Source organism: Budorcas taxicolor, chromosome 11 (assembly GCF_023091745.1).
Source record: "Budorcas taxicolor isolate Tak-1 chromosome 11, Takin1.1, whole genome shotgun sequence".
Lineage (NCBI taxonomy): Eukaryota > Metazoa > Chordata > Mammalia > Artiodactyla > Bovidae > Budorcas > Budorcas taxicolor.
In genome coordinates this window covers 15,576,521-15,594,635 of record NC_068920.1, presented here as the reverse complement: position 1 = coordinate 15,594,635, position 18,115 = coordinate 15,576,521, and the positions used below count along the sequence as shown (strand labels likewise).

At 46.7% G+C, this 18,115-nt stretch overlaps 1 protein-coding gene across 2 annotated transcripts in view; it reads left to right on the top strand.

Annotated features, from left to right (window-relative positions):
- The window catches only part of NEDD9 (neural precursor cell expressed, developmentally down-regulated 9), a 121,615-nt gene that overhangs the window by 56,367 nt on the left and 47,133 nt on the right, over nucleotides 1-18,115 (top strand). The window contains exon 1 of one of the 2 annotated variants that reach the window (XM_052647988.1): nucleotides 12,859-13,026. The exons of the other annotated variant lie outside the window; for it this stretch is intronic. Coding sequence (XP_052503948.1) covers nucleotides 13,015-13,026 — 12 coding nt within the window. The 5' untranslated portion in view covers nucleotides 12,859-13,014. Of the gene's footprint in view, nucleotides 1-12,858; nucleotides 13,027-18,115 lie in introns of those variants that run through there. 2 annotated transcript variants of the gene reach the window in all.

The window sequence follows — 18,115 nt, the reverse complement described above, 5'->3', positions numbered from 1 at the left end:
ACATTTATATGGATCTCCAGGTAGACAAGATACTGCTACCCCACACTTAACAATAAAATTCTGCCTTGCTCTTCCTTTCACTGGTGAATCTGTGTATCTAAATCAATGAATCTGAAAGAAAAGGGTAGATCTGCTTCTCATTTGGGTCACCAAATTCCCAGTGGAATTTTCCTAACACATAAGTCTCCTTTTTATTTCTGCCTTCTTAGGAACCAAGGGAAAATGCTCCTTGCTGTCATTTCTGTCTCTCTCCTCTCATTCAGACACAATATCGCAAGGTAGCTGGTAGCTCAAGGGCAAGTTGGGGGTTAACGCAACACGCAGACGGAGAAGATTCTAAATGCAGTGCCACATGGGGGCTAAATGCATAAGGTATCATCTGTGCGCTTCAGGAGAATACTCTCTGGCAGAAGGTTAGTCAGGACACTGCAGTTGCAAGTGAAGAAAGCTCAGCCCCAACCAGGTGAAGCAGAAAAGTGTATTTATTGCTTGAGCATTCAGGCTAAGATCGGAGTTCAGGCATGGCTGCATGCAGAGGCGCAGGCAGCAGGATCAGAGTTCCCATCATCCCTCTACTTCAAATATCTTTGCTTCTTGGGTGTGTAGCCATGGTCTTCCCAAGCAACAGAACCAGTAGACCAACAGGGTGTGTGTGTGTGTGCGCATGTGCAGAGAGAGACTGATTAAGGAATTTCTCACATGACTGTAAAGGTTGACCAGTCCAAACTCTGCAGGGGAGGCTGGCAGGCTGTAGACACCAGAGAAGAGCTGACAGTGCAGCTCAGTCCAAAGGCCATCTGGAAGAACATTCCTTCTTCCTGGGGGACACTGGTCTTTTTATTCTTAAGGCCTTCAACTGATTAGGTAGGTCCACCTACATGGTGCAGCCTTATCTGCTTTACTCAAAGTCTACTGATTTAAATGTCATTCTCATCTAAAATGTATCTTAACAACACATCTAGGTTAGAATTTGACCAAATAACTGGATACTGTGGCCTAGCCAGGTTAACCCGGAAAATGAACTGTCACACGCAGGGAGCTGAAACCTGGTGCTTCTGTGACAGTTGGGGTGGGATGGAGTGGAAGGTGGGAGGGGACAAATGTATACCTATGGCTGCTTCATGCTGATCAATGGCAGAAACCAACACAATATTGTAAAGCAACTATCCTCCAATCTACAAAAAAATTAAAAACCAAAACGAACCGTCACAATATGTGAATAGGAGGAATTGATAAGAAGCCTCTGGAATACTTGGGTGCGGGAGAAAATGAGAGTCTGGAATTCAGAACACGGGCCAGGGTATGTGATTGTCATCAACGCAAAAATGAGAGCAGAAGTCACTGGAGAAGATAAGACAGATAAAGGAGAAAATACTGAAGGATGCACCCTGGGGAAAGCCTGCCTGAAAAAGAAGACAGAAGAGCAGCTTCCCTTGGTATCCTGGATGGGCGCCAGGATCTCCCGTGGATACCAGAATCCGAGGATGCTCTGTCCACGGGCTCCACATCCACAGATTCAACCCGCACTGGATAGAAAAATCTACACCATCTGCGATTGGTTGAATCCGTGGATCAGAACCCTGGATACCAAGGACCAGGTGCCAACTGTACCCATCAGTGAGAGAAGAGTAAGAAGAGCCCACTGCCGTAGAGGCTGAAGGAGGAGGCCATTCAAGACAGCAAGTGGAGGAGAAGGTCAGGAGCAGAGGGACGCAGATGACCAGTGAAAGCCCCCAACTTGGGCAAAGGAGGGTGAGGGCCTCACGCCACGCCATCTGCAGACCCAGTCCACACAGCACCCAGGCCCACACCAAGAGTGAAGCTGAGAGTGAGCCCTTCATAGTCTGACCGACATTAGGAGTCATTCGTAATATAAGAGAGTTGGACTATAAAGAAGGCTGAGTGCCGAAGCATTGATGCTTTCCAAATGTGGTGCTGGAGAAGACTCTTGAGAGTCCCTTGGACATCAAGGAGATCCAACCAGTCAATCCTTAAGGAAATCAACCCTAAAAATTCATTGGATTGACTGATACTGAAGCTCCAATACTTTGGCCACCTGATGCAAACAGTTGACTCATTGGAAAAGACCCTGAAGCTAGGAAAGACTGAAGGCAAAAGGAGAAGAGGGTGGCAGAGGATGAGATGGTTGGATGGCATCACCGACTCAATGGACATGAACTGACAGATAGTGATGGACAGGGAAGCCTGGTGTGCTGCAGTCCATGGGGTCGCAAAGAGTCAGACACGACTGAGCAACTGAACAGCAACATAATAGTAACAACAAGCAAGACTTGTATTTCCTAAGTCTTTTTCATTCTGTCTTTCTAGTAATGTATTTTTAAGCATAGCCTGATGGCTTGAGAATGGAAAAGGCCGCGATTTTACAGTAGGGAGCATGTGCGTGGGGTACACCGGCCTGGATGCAGGTGGGTGGAGAGGGTGTCGAAGGCAGAGGCCAGGGGGAGGGGGCCAGGACTGGGCAGTTCAGTGTCTGGTGGCAGCAAGCGACAGAGAGAGAAGAGCGCATGCGTGGAGTCGGGGGCAGGAGAGGTGGCCTAGGAGAGTCCAAGAAGCTGGGGAGTGTGTCAGTGGTCCAGGTTCGTTCACCCACGATTATAAGTATAAAAATTTAGCATTCTTTCATGGCTTGTTTGGGAGCAAAACCTGCCTGGATTGGCTCAAAGTGGTGCATATTCCTCATTCACCCACCTTGGTACAAACATTCACACGTCCGCTGAAATATGAATGAATCTGCCTGCGGTGTGCTGGCCGGGTCCCCCTGGGAGTTTTGTTGCATGCCGAATAGACGTGAAATCGGTCCTGAAAGGCTGAAATACTCAGAATTCCACAGCTCGTCTGGCCTCCAGGTTTTTGAACAAGGAACCATGAATCTGTGTTGAGGATGAAGAAGGCACGGACATCCTTGTAGAGAAGGGGATTCGAAAGACCAGGGGTGGGAATGGGAGCACGGAGAGGTGGGGACCTGAGTCCTGGGGCTGAGTCCTCCCCTCCTTGATGGGGAGGATGGAAAGCACAGAGCTGTCAGGCACTGTGAGGTCACTCAGTTGTGCCCGACTTTTTGCGACCCCATGGACTGTAGCCTACCAGGCTTCTCCATCCGTGGGATTTTCCAGGCAAGGGTACTGGAGTGGGTTGCCATTTCCTTCTCCAGGGGATTGTCCTGACCCAGGGATCAAACACAGCTCTCCTGCATTACGGGCAGACGCTTTACCATCCGAGCTGCTAGGGAAGACTTCAAGTGGGAGGATTTCATTTCCTGGTGACCTGACTGTGTGGGGTTTGGCTTTTGACGACAGAGAGCAACCTTGAGATGGGAAAATCTCAAGGTGGGGAGCTCATGGCCTCCAGCTTCTATGGACAGGAGGGCCACAGCCTGGCTGCTTCTCCCAACCCTCCACCCTTCCGAAGACCAGGAGCTTCCCAGGCTGGTTAGAGCCTGAATCTTGAGAATCACAGGCCATCAAAGCTGGAAAACCCTCGCAAACTTCCCCTCCCTGTCTACACCTTCTGGTCTAAATCTCAGGGTGCCAGGACTTAAGCTAAGGGAACGGCTACTTAGCATCTGTAAACCTCAGGGCTGTGAGTGAACCTTTAGGTCCTGCACGTGCCAGTTCACTGGGCTCCTCCTGGCTTTCCTGACGGAGAAGAGAGCTGCTTGCTGTTTCTTTCCAGCCTCAGTGGCCAGGAAAGAGTGTGCCGGCCACACTCGCCCAGCCCGTCGAGGGTGGACGCCGGAGTCTCCACCGCCGCCCAGGCTCCGGCCCACGCCGGAGAGGCATTCCTCCAGCAGACAAAATAAAAGATAGCTGATAGCTGGAGTGCTTTGTTTGCTCTCTAAAATGAATCAAACTCTTCAAAAGCTTGGATTCAACAGCGCATTCCTCCATCCCCCCCCCAACCCTCCTCTTCCCCACCCCCCACCGACCTCAGGCCCTGCATTGCTCAGATTCCTTCGGCCTGCTCCTCAGCGCCAGCTGGCGGCCACCAGGGTCTGCTCAGATGGGCCAGATGCCTGGGGACGGGGCCTGCTGGACGTTCTCTGGCCTCTCCTGAAATGATCTATCCGGGGCCTCCAGTTAAGTGACTGTTCAGTGCTTGAAACACTGTGCCAACCCTCTCATTTCCCTGCTCCCTCCATTGTTCTCCGCCCACCTCCACCCTGAGCCTCGCTGGATGCCAGATGGGAAGGGTGACTTTTAGCCACCCGTGCATGCGTCCAGAGATTTGTAAAGCTCAGGAGTCGACCGGAAACAGAGCATCCAGCCCCACCCGAGAATGTAGGGCAGGCTGTCCACCAGCCGCTGCCCATCGCACCTGGACGGGAGCAACGTGGGGAGAGTAAGAAAGGGCGGCCAGAGCTCTAGCACAACACGCTGTGTTCTCATGTCCGGGCACAGAGACAGTGACGCTACGGATGCAAGGAGAGGTCAGGAAGTCTTTTCGAATTTAAGAATATACAAAGGAAGAACAGAAGTTACCAAGAAGGAACCATGGGGCCTTTGCCCCTTTCTTAGGCTTCCCTGGTGGCTCAGTGGTAAAGAATCTGTCAGTGTAGGAGACTCAGGTTCGATCCTGGGGTCAAGAAGATTCCCTGGAGAAGGAATGGCAACCCACTCCAGTATTCTTGCCTGGAGAATCCCACGGACAGAGGAGCCTGGTGGGCTACAGTCCGTGAGTCTGCAAAGAGTCGGACACGACTGAGTGACTAAATAACACCAGTTGAATGCACACCATGGAGCATATCACTGTGTTGGATCCTGCCTTCAGAAAGAGCAAAGGCCATCCTCCGCCCAGTCACAGCACGTCTATTCGGTCTTGGCAGATCACCTTGACCTATGTTAAAAGCCCACAGTCCAAATTTCTACCAGCAGAAGAGATTTCCATGACAGTTTCATATAACAAATCATTTATTTGGACAAACTAAAGCGTGCACGAACAGAACACCTCAAGGCTGGGGAAAACAGGAGGGAGCCCTTGGCAGGAGTCTGCACAGTTTTACTGTGAAAAACTCCTTCTGTCCCACTGTACTTCATTCCTCTGCCCAGCTGGATACATACAAATAGTAGAAATCTAAGCCTTTGCACATTTACGACGATAAATAAACCTAAATCTTTTTTATGTGTTTCTAACTTTGCTTATCATTTCACTCCTGAGTTAACTCCCCCAAATCCTTTCGTATAAAGAACATACTAAATGTTAAGATGGAGCCTCACAAATTCTTGTCATATTTCACTAGAGTTAAGTGGATTTACTTAACATATAATTTATTCTGTTACTTTTTTTTTTTTAGTTCTTTGCCGGGGAAAGATAGTAATTAACTATTCCCAAGTTATAATAGCAGTATTCTGTATGTATAGAAATTTTGCAGTTGCACACGTTTTTCAAAAATCAAGTCAAGATATTAACCATTACCCATTTACAAGAGTCTTTGTAGCATGTTAGTGACACTGTGTTACATGTATTCTTGGAAGATTTATCAAGGACTCAGAGGGGCCTAGGGCTTCCAAGATGGCTCGGTGGTAAAGAATCCGCGTGCCAATGCAGGAGATACAAGTTCGATCCCTGGGTCGGAATAATGCAGATCCTTGACCACCCCACCACCTGGGAAGCCCTAACCAGAAAAAAAAAAAAAAGGGAGGGAGGGGCAGTGATTGCTTAGAGTGGGAGGTATTCTTGCCCCTGCCTGCTGAACAGTAGCTTATTTTTTTTCCAAATTGACATCAGTGCAGGCTTGGTACGCAGACAAGACATAGGGCTTTGAGAAGACATAGAATGCGATGCAATGACCTACACAGCTGCAGAAAGGGATCCTTTTCTACATCTATAAGTTGCTTAAAAATCTCACTGTGGAGAAGGCATTCTCAAGGGTGAAACAGGACCAGGCAGTAACTGAGCACTAAGTGATATGCCCCACATGCAACACTGTGTGTAGAATCCTCTGAGGATCTCTGTTCACGTGTAGGTACCAAGGTCTCCTATCAGGCCTACTGAATCCAACTTAGAGGGGAGAAGCCAAAGCATCCACAACTGGTTTTTTTTTCCCCCACAAGGATGAAATTTCCACATTTATTTTTCTTTCACGTGCATAGAAAGCTGAGTGAAGTGTCCTGTGAAAGGGGCCGGGCACAGAGCTGCTGCAGCAGACTGGACTTTGCGCTTCAAAGGTACACTGGTCATTTTGAAAACAAGATGCTGTGATTTGTTTTTAACTACTAATGAGTCCTTGGGTTTCCCATTTGGGTCTTAAACTGCCAGTTTCTCCAAGTTTCTTTCCAGATGACACACTGCGTTATGCATGATGGCACTTAACCAACGTGGCATTTCATGTTTTACTGCAATTACTGAACATCAAGAGGGTATGCTAGTACGCCTTGCAAATTTCTTTTGTTGACGTAAATATGGAAATGTCGCAACTGGCTTTTAAGGGAGGTCAGATTGAGAAGCACTGACCCATATCATAGGTGATGAGAGACACTGGGAACTGGAGGAATCAACAAAGGAGAGATTTTGTAGGAAAAGGTTCCATGAGGAAGATGGGGTGGAAACTGGAGGGAAGACAGGATTTAGGTAAGCAGAGGATGAAAGGAAGGCAGTCTGGGCAAGAGGGACCACATGCATACGCACACACACACACACAGACTTGCAAGTACGAGTTAGTAAGATATGTGTGTGTTTTTGTGCACGCTAGTAGCCTTATTCACAACCGGAGAACGTACTTGTTCCTCAGTTAGGCTTAGTCCCACTAGGATGGAGATGCTAATTTATTGATCTCACAAATGGGACTCAAATAACCAAAGCACACAGATGACTCCTGGTAGCATGTAGCACACAAACCCAGGAGCCAAGAAGCCTGGGCTCACATGCCAGACCTGCCCCTGCCTGCCTGGACCTTTGTGTAGGTTGAACAAGCTCTCCAAGTCTCCGTTTTGTTACATGTAAACCTAGAATATTGTGACCCACCTCATTAGGGCTCGTTAGGTGAATATTGAGTGAAATAATGTTTGTGACTTGCCCAGGACAGGGCCTAGAACCTGGGACAGTTTCCAGGTACAGACCCCTGAATGAGCCGGGGTCAGTGGGCTGTAGCAGAAAATTCCCAATGACCCATCTTTGTTTGGAGAAGTTTCTGGAGACTTATGGAATTGAAAAGTTGCTGCCGCCAATTATTTTCTTGAAATAACTCTGGCATAATGTAGACTCTCAAAAAACAAAACTGGTATCAAACTAGAAATGGTAAAAGATGGCTCTAGGGTGAGTATTTCTAGATTGTGTCTCAGGAGATGTGGAAGAACTCTGCGATGCATGTATCTTGCACTGCTCTAGAGCATGGGTCATCAAACTTTTTCTCTGGAGGGCCAGATAATACATTTTTCCAGCTTTGCCCTTTTCACCACCTCTGCTCACACTTGCTCAAGTCTGCTATTGCAGCTGAAAGTCAACGTGTAAACAAACAGATGTGTCTATTCCAATAAAACTTTATTTATAGACACTGCAATTTGAATTTCATGTAATTGTTTCTTGTCTTATGAAATATCATCCTTATTTAGATTTTATTCTAATCATTTAAAAGTATATAATCTATTCTTAGCTCATAGGTCATATAAAAAGCTGTAGTTAAACTGCCCTGCGTCCAAGAGCCAGGACAGGCAGCAGGCCTTGAGCTGGTCTGAAGCTCCCCATGTAATAAATGGAAAGAGCAGTCCCACCTTCAAACAAGAGTTTCCCTCCCTCTCCTCCTAAACAACAGGCAGAACCTCAAGTCAACAACATTCTTCTAAGAAGCCTTGGTCCTCTTATTCATTCAGAAGGCATTTCAGATCCTGTAAGGTATGAGCCTGCAGGGAACTCAGGTCACCTGGGAGCGGGGGACCCAGATATCACCCAGTCATCAGGACACTGCGGGGAGGAGCCTTCTGCTAGGGCCACGGTCCAAGCACAATAGGGGCATAGTGAAAGAAGGGAGGAATTCGTTCTGAAAAGGCGAGGTGGGCCGGGTGGGGGTGTAGACAACGCAGGACAAAAGAGTTAGTGTTGGGACTGGGTTGGAGAGCAGAAGAGGCAAGGGAGGACATTCTGGGCGGAGGGAACTGTCTGTGTAAAGTCAGGACAGTACAAGCGTCTCAGATTCAGTGAATCTGCCCCCTCCCCCACTCTGCCCCAACATGTGGAGGATGTCGATGGGAGATGAGGCCAGAAAGGCAGGCTGGGCTCGGATCATAGTCCATGCTGATACATGTGGATTCTATTTTTAAGGCACTGGAGTATTTTTAAAGGCTTTTAAATATAGTAGTAACACGATCGACTCTGTATTCTAGAAATTAAGCAAGTGGCGATGTGGAATATAGGCCAGAGCGGGGAGAGACTTCAGGCAGGAAACTGAAAGTTGTGGCTGGACTAAATCAGACAGGAGATACAGCAGACTGACCTAAAGCGCTGACTGTGGTTAGGATCCTCCTCGAGCAGGGCGCCCCCCGGAGCGGCAGCTTCGTCTTCCTTTCCCCAGGCTAGACCGGGTGACTCACTAGGTTTCTCCCTGCCCTCACAGGCTCTGGCTTTGCCCTTCACTCTCAGAGAGAAGCCACGTGAGCTCCTCCCCGTGTGGACGGAAGAGCCTCTTCCCGCCAGCACCCTCTCTGACTTTTGCTGCATCCACGCCATGCCCAGTGGCAGCTGGAAAATGGTCTGGACGGCCCCTGTGTCATTTCCCTCCTTCCGGCCTGCACGAGCTTCTGGTGGGTGGGGGTTGCGGGGGTGGGGGGAGCGGTGGGCAGAGCCCTTGGCAGAGGTGGGAGCCAGGTGGCAAGACCGACAGGCTGAGAGACAGGTTAGTGTCCAAGGCCCGGGGGCCTGGACCACTTTGGGAAGCCATCCAAGGGAGCATGAGGGTGGCTGCATAAACCAATCGCCAGTGTTTATACAGCACAATTTAAACAGTTATTTCTGCATCCAAAAGCTCACTTAGTAGATGGGGAGGGGGCTGTTTCTGCTTTCATTGTGAGAATTTGTGTTTCTCCAAAGCTGTTTTGAAGGGAATATAGCAGATGACACTAACAAAGTAACAGTTTCAGCACTTTGTAAGTTGCATGAGGAAAAGGCTCAGTATTTCAGTAGTCCGCTGTGCATGAGGACTTACACAAACCAAGGGTAAAAATAGAGAGGGCTAGACCCTTTGCTTCCCTGCTCAGGACACTCCAGTGACTTCCTGTCACACTCAGGAGAAAATCCAAACCCTGCCACCACCCTCTCTCCATCCCTCCTGTGGGTCCTCCCCTCTGAGCATACTAACCTGCTTGCTCTTGAACACACCGAGCTCACTGGTATCTCAGGCCCTTTCTGTGGGTCATTGTCTGTCCAGAAGGCTCTTTCCCCAGATCTCAGAGTGGATCCCCCATAATATTCAGGTGTCTACTTCCATATCAACTCCTTAGAGGGGCTTGCATGACCATTATCTCTAACATGAAACACCCTTCACCCACCCTGGTCTATGAGGGTGGAACCTGTGAGAACCCACCTTCTAGTGGTTTTTCCCTGCTCAATATTTTTCTTCATGGCATCCACCACTTCAAAATTGTATAATATATTCCTTAAACTGTTGTCCTCCACTCCTACCAGACTGTGAGCTCTGAGAGTAAGATCTTTATCTGGGCTGCTGTATCCTCCTTTCCCAGAACAGCCCCTGGCATGTGGTAGGTGCTGAATTGATGTTTGTTAAATTAGAAAGCTGCCCAGGGATGGGGTGCCACAGAGGTGGGGACATTCCTCCAGCTTCTTCTGAGTGACCACCACACTTAACAATATTGATAACAGTCTAATAGTGATAATAGTTATAATTAATCATTTAAAATTAATTTATATCATATAACATGAATACTGATATAATGATATATGATGTTACAAGGTTATATGATACAGTCATAAAATAATGCAAAATAAATTTAATATTAAAAGAATAATAATGGAAATAATACTAATAAGCAACCATTTCCTAAGGTTTTGTTGTTATTGTTCAGTCACTAAGTCATGTCTGACTCTTTGCAACACTGTGGACTGCAGCATGCCAGGCTTTCCTCTCTTTCACTGTTTCCTGGAGTTTGCTCAAATTCATGCCATTGAGTCAGTGATGCCATCCAACCATCTCATCCTCTGTCGTCCCCTTTTCCTCATGCCTTCAATCTTTCCCAACATCAGGGTCTTTTCCAATGAGTCAGTTCTTCGCATCAGGTGGCCAAAGTATTGGAGTTTCAGCTTTAGCATCAGTCCCTCCAATGAATATTCAGGACTGATTTCTATTAGGATTGACTGGTTGGATCTCCTTGCAGTCCAAGGGACTCTCAAGAGTCTTCTCCAACACCACAGTTTGAAAGTATCAGTTCTTCATTGCTCAGCCTTCTTTATGGTCCAACTCTCACATCCATACATGACCGCTGGAAAAAGCATAGCTTTGACTAGACGGAACTTGATAGGCAAAGTGATGTCTCTGGTTTTTAATACGCTCTCTAGGTTTGTCATAGTTTTTCTTCCAAGGAGCAAGCATCTTTTAATTTCAGAGTAAAACTAATGTTTTACTATGTGCCAGACTATTCACTTTTATCCACATGATATCATTTAATCCTCATTATAGCCCTAGCAGATTGCTATTATTCTCTATTTTACATTTCAGAATGCCAAAATTAGCAAGTTAGAAATTTGTTGAGATTCTAACAGACGTTTACCTGACTGTAACACCTTTGTGCTTTTTTATATATATGTAACTAACAAGGCAGCGACCCAGACCACCTTGAAATGAACTTCAGGTAGGTTTTCAGGTATATTCTGTATAGAACAGAAACAGGAAAGCAGGAGAGCCACTTGGGGTGAGTTAAGCTTTTTACTTAGAGAATGAAAAAGTCCTAGCTATGCTTTGGGAAACTGTTTGAAAGCATTAAAATGAGGTGAGATCGTGTTCACTATTCAATGATGTTCTTCAAACGAAACAGGAGGTGATTCAGCTTTACTGCTGAGGAAGCCAAAGGAATGTTATCTAGATCTCCTGGAGGCCAAAGACTCATCATCTTACAGATGAGAAGGCCTGTGACATATCCAGGCAGACACCAAAAGAAAAATTTCCCGCAAGCTAGTGACTGTCCCATGAGTCTGTAGGACTGTTAGGAAGGTCCCTGCAGTGTGTTGATTACGCTGCCTAATCTCTCAGTCGTGTCCGACTCTTTATGACCTCATGGACTGCATAGCCCACCAGGCTCCTCTGTCCATGGCAGCATCATATGTCACATGCTTAATGTGTGTTCAGAAGGACCTTGCAAAATCACTCAGGCTCATTTTCCCTCTAAAGCTAAACGAGGGAAAGAGGCCTAGTGGAGGTCCAAAACGGTGAGTCAACCTTGCCATGATCACCTGGGCCGGGGTGGGGTGTGGCGCTCTGGGGGTCCTGTCCAGGGTGGGGGGTCCTCTTATTTAAACTGTGTGCGGAAACCCCTTTTGTAGGACAGCTGCTCTCCTGTACTTTTTTGCTTAGCTCATAAATTAGTCCACTGGGAATTGGGAAGGAAAAAAATCAAACTGATTCTCATCCAACCTGGTCAGGAAAAAAAAAAAAAACACCAAGGGCTGAGTTTTTCCATCAGAGTCATGTAGTCTGGTTGGAGTCCATCCCTTTCAGGGACAGCCATTGTCTGTATTCACCAAGTCTCAATCCTGAGGTCCCATGAAAAAGAATTTTCCCCTCACCGCTCCACGCCTCAGAAGAGTTGCTGAAGATGGCCGTTTCTGTCCTCTCCTGGGTGATCTTTCTCTCTACAGAAAGCACGCAGCTGAACCAAATGTTCCATGCGTTACTGAGAGAAGACTGGTCTTTTTAACCAACTTTCTCAAACAGCAGGCATTTTTTTGGTCGTCGTTCCCCAGATAATAAGTGTTGGTGGGTTAATGGGTCATCTTCAGGAGAGAGGTCAGAAGGAAAAACTGCAGTGTTCAAAGCTGGAGCTAGAAATGCCAACCATCAAAGAACGCAGTACTCGGTGAACAGTGATGATGTATGGGGCGGGCACACTGGCCAGCCCCATCGGAGAGGTCACAGCTAAGCTTTATCCTCTACAAAGCCAGAGGAGGTCTCTGAATGAGGCTGACCCCTCAGCTCCCCGAGGCCCCGGTGAGAAGCCAACCAGGGAATCCCTGGTGCCCAGCTCCAGAGTTCCCTTTCACTGAGGGAGAATTGTATTCTGTCGCCTTGCAGACTGACACTGCAAGTACTTTGAACACTGAAAAGAACACACACACAAAAAGCAAACAGCCACAAGGAAAGGGAGGGGAGGGAGGAGAGAAAGGGAGAGAGAGAGAGATAGCAGCAGGGGTAGTTAGTAAAAAGGGGCCCCCGGAGACAGAAAACCTTTTGTTCCCTGAGTTCGTTTCATGTAGAGCTTGTGAGGTGAATGGCTTTGGAATGAAATGGATTTATGAAGGAGTTGCTAGGTCACAGGACGCACGGCTGTCAGACTGCTTTGTGAATTCCATTTCTTTAAAATTCGGATTAATCTTTAAAACTAAAAAAAAAAAAATTTCAGTGTTCATCTCCTCTTCCCAGGGTTTTGGTAGAGGTTCGGGGTAGATGAAGTATAAGGTTTGGTAGGATTCCGGGAAGGTTCCCGAGTTTCTTTTCCACCCTCTCCGACAATGTAAAAATAAATGATCGCATTACAAGTTCTTTGTCAGATTCCAGGAGTTCGGGGTGGGCGGGGCGTCCGCGTTACCTTGGCCCGCGAGCCAATGGCGAGGCTATATGCAAACGAGCTCCGTGCTCTGCCGGCCCGGAGGAAAACAGTGAGCTCAGAGGCTGGGCGGGCTGAGCGGTGCCGGAGGTCGGTGCTGCGCGGAGAAGCGGCCCGAAGCTCGGCGGTCCTCGCTTGCATTTAAGCCCAGCGCTTGATGGAGGGGCGGGCTCGCCGGTGCTTAATGCAGTCTCGCTAGTGCAGGAAAACGGCTCAGTTCACCGCTGCCGAGATGAAGTATAAGGTAAGAAAGTGACTTATGCAGAAGGTTTCTCTGTGTATGTGTGTGTCCACTACTGTGACAGCTCCTCTGCTGTGCCCCCAGAGGGGTTCTGAGATGGGTCACCGGGTTGCCAGACAAGCAGGCAGGCAGAGATCCAGCCTCTGAGACCTACGCCGGGAGCTCGCAGTGCGCCCAATCCACCCCCGCTGCAAGTTCCCCGGCGTCGGTCTCGGTCTTGGCGCCGGGGTATGGCAGTCACTGCAGATCGGAGGGCGTCTAACTCCAAGGGGAGCGCGCCTGGGCTCAGGACTCCCGGCTCCCGGGGCCTAGCCTCCACTACCCCCACGCCCCCGGAGCCGTAGTAAGAGAAGAATCAAAAGTGCTAAGTCTCTCAGGCTGGCTATTTTCAAGCAGTTTTCATCCTTTGCATTAAAGCGTTCGCTTTGGGAAGCAGTTTGCCATATATAATTTTAGTGGGAGAACTTAAAGTTTCCAGGTTCTATTATACAGCTGATGATGGAGGATTTTGATATCCATAAAGGATGTTGGATTCAGAACCAACTGAATATATGCTATTTCTTGGAAATACTTTCATGGCGTTTGAATGGACGGAGGGTCTGAAGGCTCCAGCCAGTTTATTGTCTCTGAAACTCAAAAGAGTGTCAGGATGCTCAGCAGCCTGTTTTCCCATGCATTTGTGTGTTTATTCCTGGAAAAAGGATTATAACTTATTTAGAATATACTGTTTTGTCTAAGTTGCCTCCATCTAACCAGGCTTCCAGAGACCCCTATTCAAGCTGACTGCACAGAATCGAAGGTGAATTTTCCTTGGAGGATGAACACTTCTGTTCTGGAATAGACACAGTCCTAGAGACACAGGGTCGATCCCTGGGTTGGGAAGATCCCATGGACAGAGGAGCCTGGAGGGCTGCAGTCCAGAGGATTGCAGAGTCCCACAGGACTGAAAAAGAGACTGAGCATTATTGTTACGTTAGCACGTTTAAACAAACACTGCTATTGAAATGCGTTTTGGCAAGGTATTTATGCTCGGGGATTGGCAATTTGAATTACCTGTCTGACCTGCAGGATTGTACCAGCTGAGAGCTACTTTGCCTTCTTTCTGAATCATCTAGCTTCTGGCTCATCCTTTTTTAAATGTGAGGTTGTAAATCCTCAGTCCTGGCTGATAGCCACTGGCTAACCTCCGTGATAAGCCTTTTATTCAAAAGCTATAAATCATGTTCAATAGCTCTAAATCTAACTGTTGAAAGTATCTATTGTGATGCATGAGTTATAGTTCTCCTTGAAAAGGTTAGAACCCTCTGAAGGCAGGGATATCAGTTATCACAACTATCAGCTTTCCATTTTCTGCCTCAATAGGAAAGATCAGAGAGATGGATAATCCTGAAGATTCTTAGTATTTTTGACATTAGGATACAACCAGAGGCAGATCCTTCTACCTGGCAGGAAAGCTCTCATTCTTGAAATGGTTCACTGGTATTTACGCAGTTCCTCTATTTAGAACAGTGATAAGATATCACTAATGTTAAATCCCCACATATTATTTAGCCTTCAGTGAATCTTTGCCCTCCTCTTCCTACTGTAAATGCCTTTAGATTCATAAAAACCTTGGGGGAGGTCGGGGGTGGGGCAGAGGAGAAAATGTGTTCCTGCATTTATTGTTGGAAAGTATAAATAGCTGTTTTTAACATAGAGTACTGCAGTCTGGAAAGTGACAAAAAGTCTAAAGTCACTTTTATTCAGTGACCTCATCATGTTTAGTTTTATTTTGTGGAAAGAAAACATCATGGCAGCTGATGATGTGAACTGTGGTTGGCATTCATGGGGAAACCCTGCCTCTCTGCTGGGTCTTCCCAGCATCAAACACGCTGCCAAATGCTGTAAAGATATGATTTTTATTAGCTTGTGGGCATCTTTACCAGCATAACTTCTGACTTCCCCAGCTAACCAAATGACAGATTGACACCTTGTGGTGAGTATGAACGGAACCAATAGCTGAAGCAATCTACTTTCCCTTTCTTACAAAATCTATTTTCTCTCTTTTAATAATGGACTATTTCAGGAGGAGATTTTGTTATTTTAAGTAGAGGAGATGACACAAAGGTAGAGGAATGATAAATAACAGTTTTTAAGACTCACCATGACAATACAGGGTTGTCATATTTAGCTTTCCCAATTAACTCCATGAGGTAGTGTTAATACTTTATATTCATTTTCAGATGTGGAAATTGTGGCTCAGAGAGGCTAGGTAATTTATCCCAAACCACACAGCTGGAAAGTAGCAGAGCTGGAATTTGAACCAAGGTGATCTGGCTCTAGAACTTGTGACTTTAAACAACCATTAAAGAAAGAACTATCTGTGACCTCCTAAAATGTCCTGTGTGACTGCTTTTTCTTCTCCCATGTAGCTCAAGACTCTATGTCATTCAAAGTATCCCTGCAGAATAGGTTCTTTTTTTTTTTTTAAACAGTGCCTCTACAAAGCAAAGTGAAATGAATGTCTGACAGTTACTGCATTGAAGCCACTTAGGTAGTAAAGCCAGATAATTATTAGATTGTAAAACCCTGGAGTTGGGAATTACCTTTTAGATATTCTGTTGCTCTAAACAATATAAATTTAGCTCAGTTAAGACTTAAAAATGCTCACTGAGAGATTTATAATCCTGTCACTATATGATTTTTTTTTTTTTTAAACCAGATTATCTGGTTTGGCTACTTCAGGGATCATAACTAGAGAACAACCAAGCCTCCACTCATTTTGAATTTACACATAGTTCCAAGTCAGCCAGCTATGCATTTATAGTCATCTTGAGCACGGTGGAATGCAAGCTATTACAAGCTATTACTTTGGTGAATTTGGGGGGTGGTTAGCCTATATGGGGTCTATTTTGGTTACACTGTATGTGTTTTTATTTGTTCATAAGAAGGGAGCCGTTCTTTTCATATGCACTTAAGGTTCCATTGCTCTTTAAAGGATGCCGTCTGGAGCTCTCTAATCAGTAAATTATGGGGGGCTTCATTTATTAAGAATTTTCCCCAAGCTCCTTGGAATATACACAGCATGTTCTGCAATACTGGAGGTGGGTGAGGGGGCTATGCCTCAGTGGTCATGGTGCTAAGTGAAGGCCTCCCTCCTGAGGGTCTGGGGGTAGGTTGTTGCTACTTTCTGCCAGGAGGGTAATTGAGAGGTGGATGCACAGCTGTGTTTGAGCAGAGGCCCCGCCCACTTTGTGCAGGCCCAGGCCTGGTAAGTGCCCCACAGGCCTGGCCTGTTTGATCTCTAATAGCTGAGCAGCTTTTGTGGCTTGGCCAAATTTCTGTATCCTGTGTGCGTACACTGAAACTCTAAATTATTTATCTAGTCTGCCATTCAACAGATTCATTCTTGAATGTTTTGATTGAAGAAAATTACAGATGAAACTTAGACTACAAATAGGAAAACTACATTCTGAAGTCCAGATTCTTGGGTTCTGACTGAATGTGGGTAAGGTAGGTTAGGGAAAGCAGAAAGAGTGTGCTAAAGAAAAGCTTTCAAGCGGACTTTGGAAATGTTTTTATTTTCTCAGGGTGAGTGGAGAAGATGAGATCCGAGTGTCTTCCATTTAGTCAGCTTACAGTCTATATGTAATTCCTGCTTCTTTCCTGGCTTTGCCATTTTGGTTTAAAATGTTTTATACGCTTCTGAACGGTGTGTTGCACACCCTGCCCCCTGCCTCTTTTTTAAATCCCATCTGAGATTTCAAAGCAACAAAAGATGCTTTGAAAAAAATTAAGTTTTCTTATGTACTGTTTCACTGATTGAGCAAGCCCATTTTCAGAGCTAAATGACTTACCTGCTTGGAGATCAAAGTCTTTACGGGACTGAAAGTGTTCTGAGAGCACCAAGTGTGCAAGATGCACGTAACAAAGATTCCGTAAGCACCCCTTCTTTGCTGGGATGTACATCAGTCCTCTTCTAAGAACTCATCAGCGGCGGCTTCCTGTCTGCACCCCCGCCCCCCACTTCTAAAGAAACTTCCTCTCTACTTTTCAAGCCTCTTTGCCAATTCACTCCCCTTTTGTGCCCTTATGACCTCATCGTCTCTCATTTTTTTCATTCAAGCATCCATTATACTTCTCCAGTACCAGACTTCTAGAGGGCTGGCCTCCCCCCACCCACACAGGCGTGACACACTCAAAGCGCTCTCTGTACCCCTGTCTTCCTGCTCTCCTCTGAGTCTGCTATGGAAAATCGTGGTCCCTTGCTGCTCCTGTTCATTGGCTCCCGTCTCTTTGTGCCTGCATGACTTGGTTCGTCTGTACTTGCTAGAAGTCAAGTCTCCTCATCCATCCACTCTATGCAACAATCAGAAGCCTAAACCTTTGTCTCCTATCATCTCTACAATAGGCTTTGTGTTTTGGACCTCTGCCCTACTCTGTTAGCACTGCCTTACTCATTAACCCCTTTCAACCAAATCACTATCTAAATGATACCTGGAATTCACCAAGGTTGCCCACTGGGGCTGTCCAGCTTTAGGTAAGCCCCACTCAATATGAGAGACTCACCCTTTATCTGTATAGAGGCAGACTGATAGGCAAGCCCTTGAATAAAAAGTATGATCCAGGATCTGTTGTGTGTTGGGGCCTGGACGGGGACTTGGTCTTAGGTGTTCTTGCAGTAGAGGCAAGGTAGAGCGTGGGGCTTGGGGAAAGGCATTTCTGTTTCCTGTGACTCGATGCTCTGTAACCTTGGGCAAGTTAAGCTCTGTGAGCCTCAGCTTTCTTATCTGTAGGGTGGCTCAGTGGTAAAGCATCTGCCTGAAATGCAGGAGACTCAGGTTCAATCCCTGGGTCAGGAAGATCCCTGGAGGAGGAAATGGCAACCCACTCCAGTATTCTGGCCTGGGAAATCCCACGGACAGAGGAGCCTGGCAGGCTACAGTCCGTAGAGTCGCAAAGAGTCAGACACAACTGAGGGAGGGAGCACCACCACCAAACTAGGGTTAATCCGGCCTCATGGATTGTTCTAAAGCTGAAGTGAGATGTTTTGCATGGAGAGGTGTTTACCGTGGCTGCCCTGGAAATAGACAATCCCAGCAGGCCCCAGCTC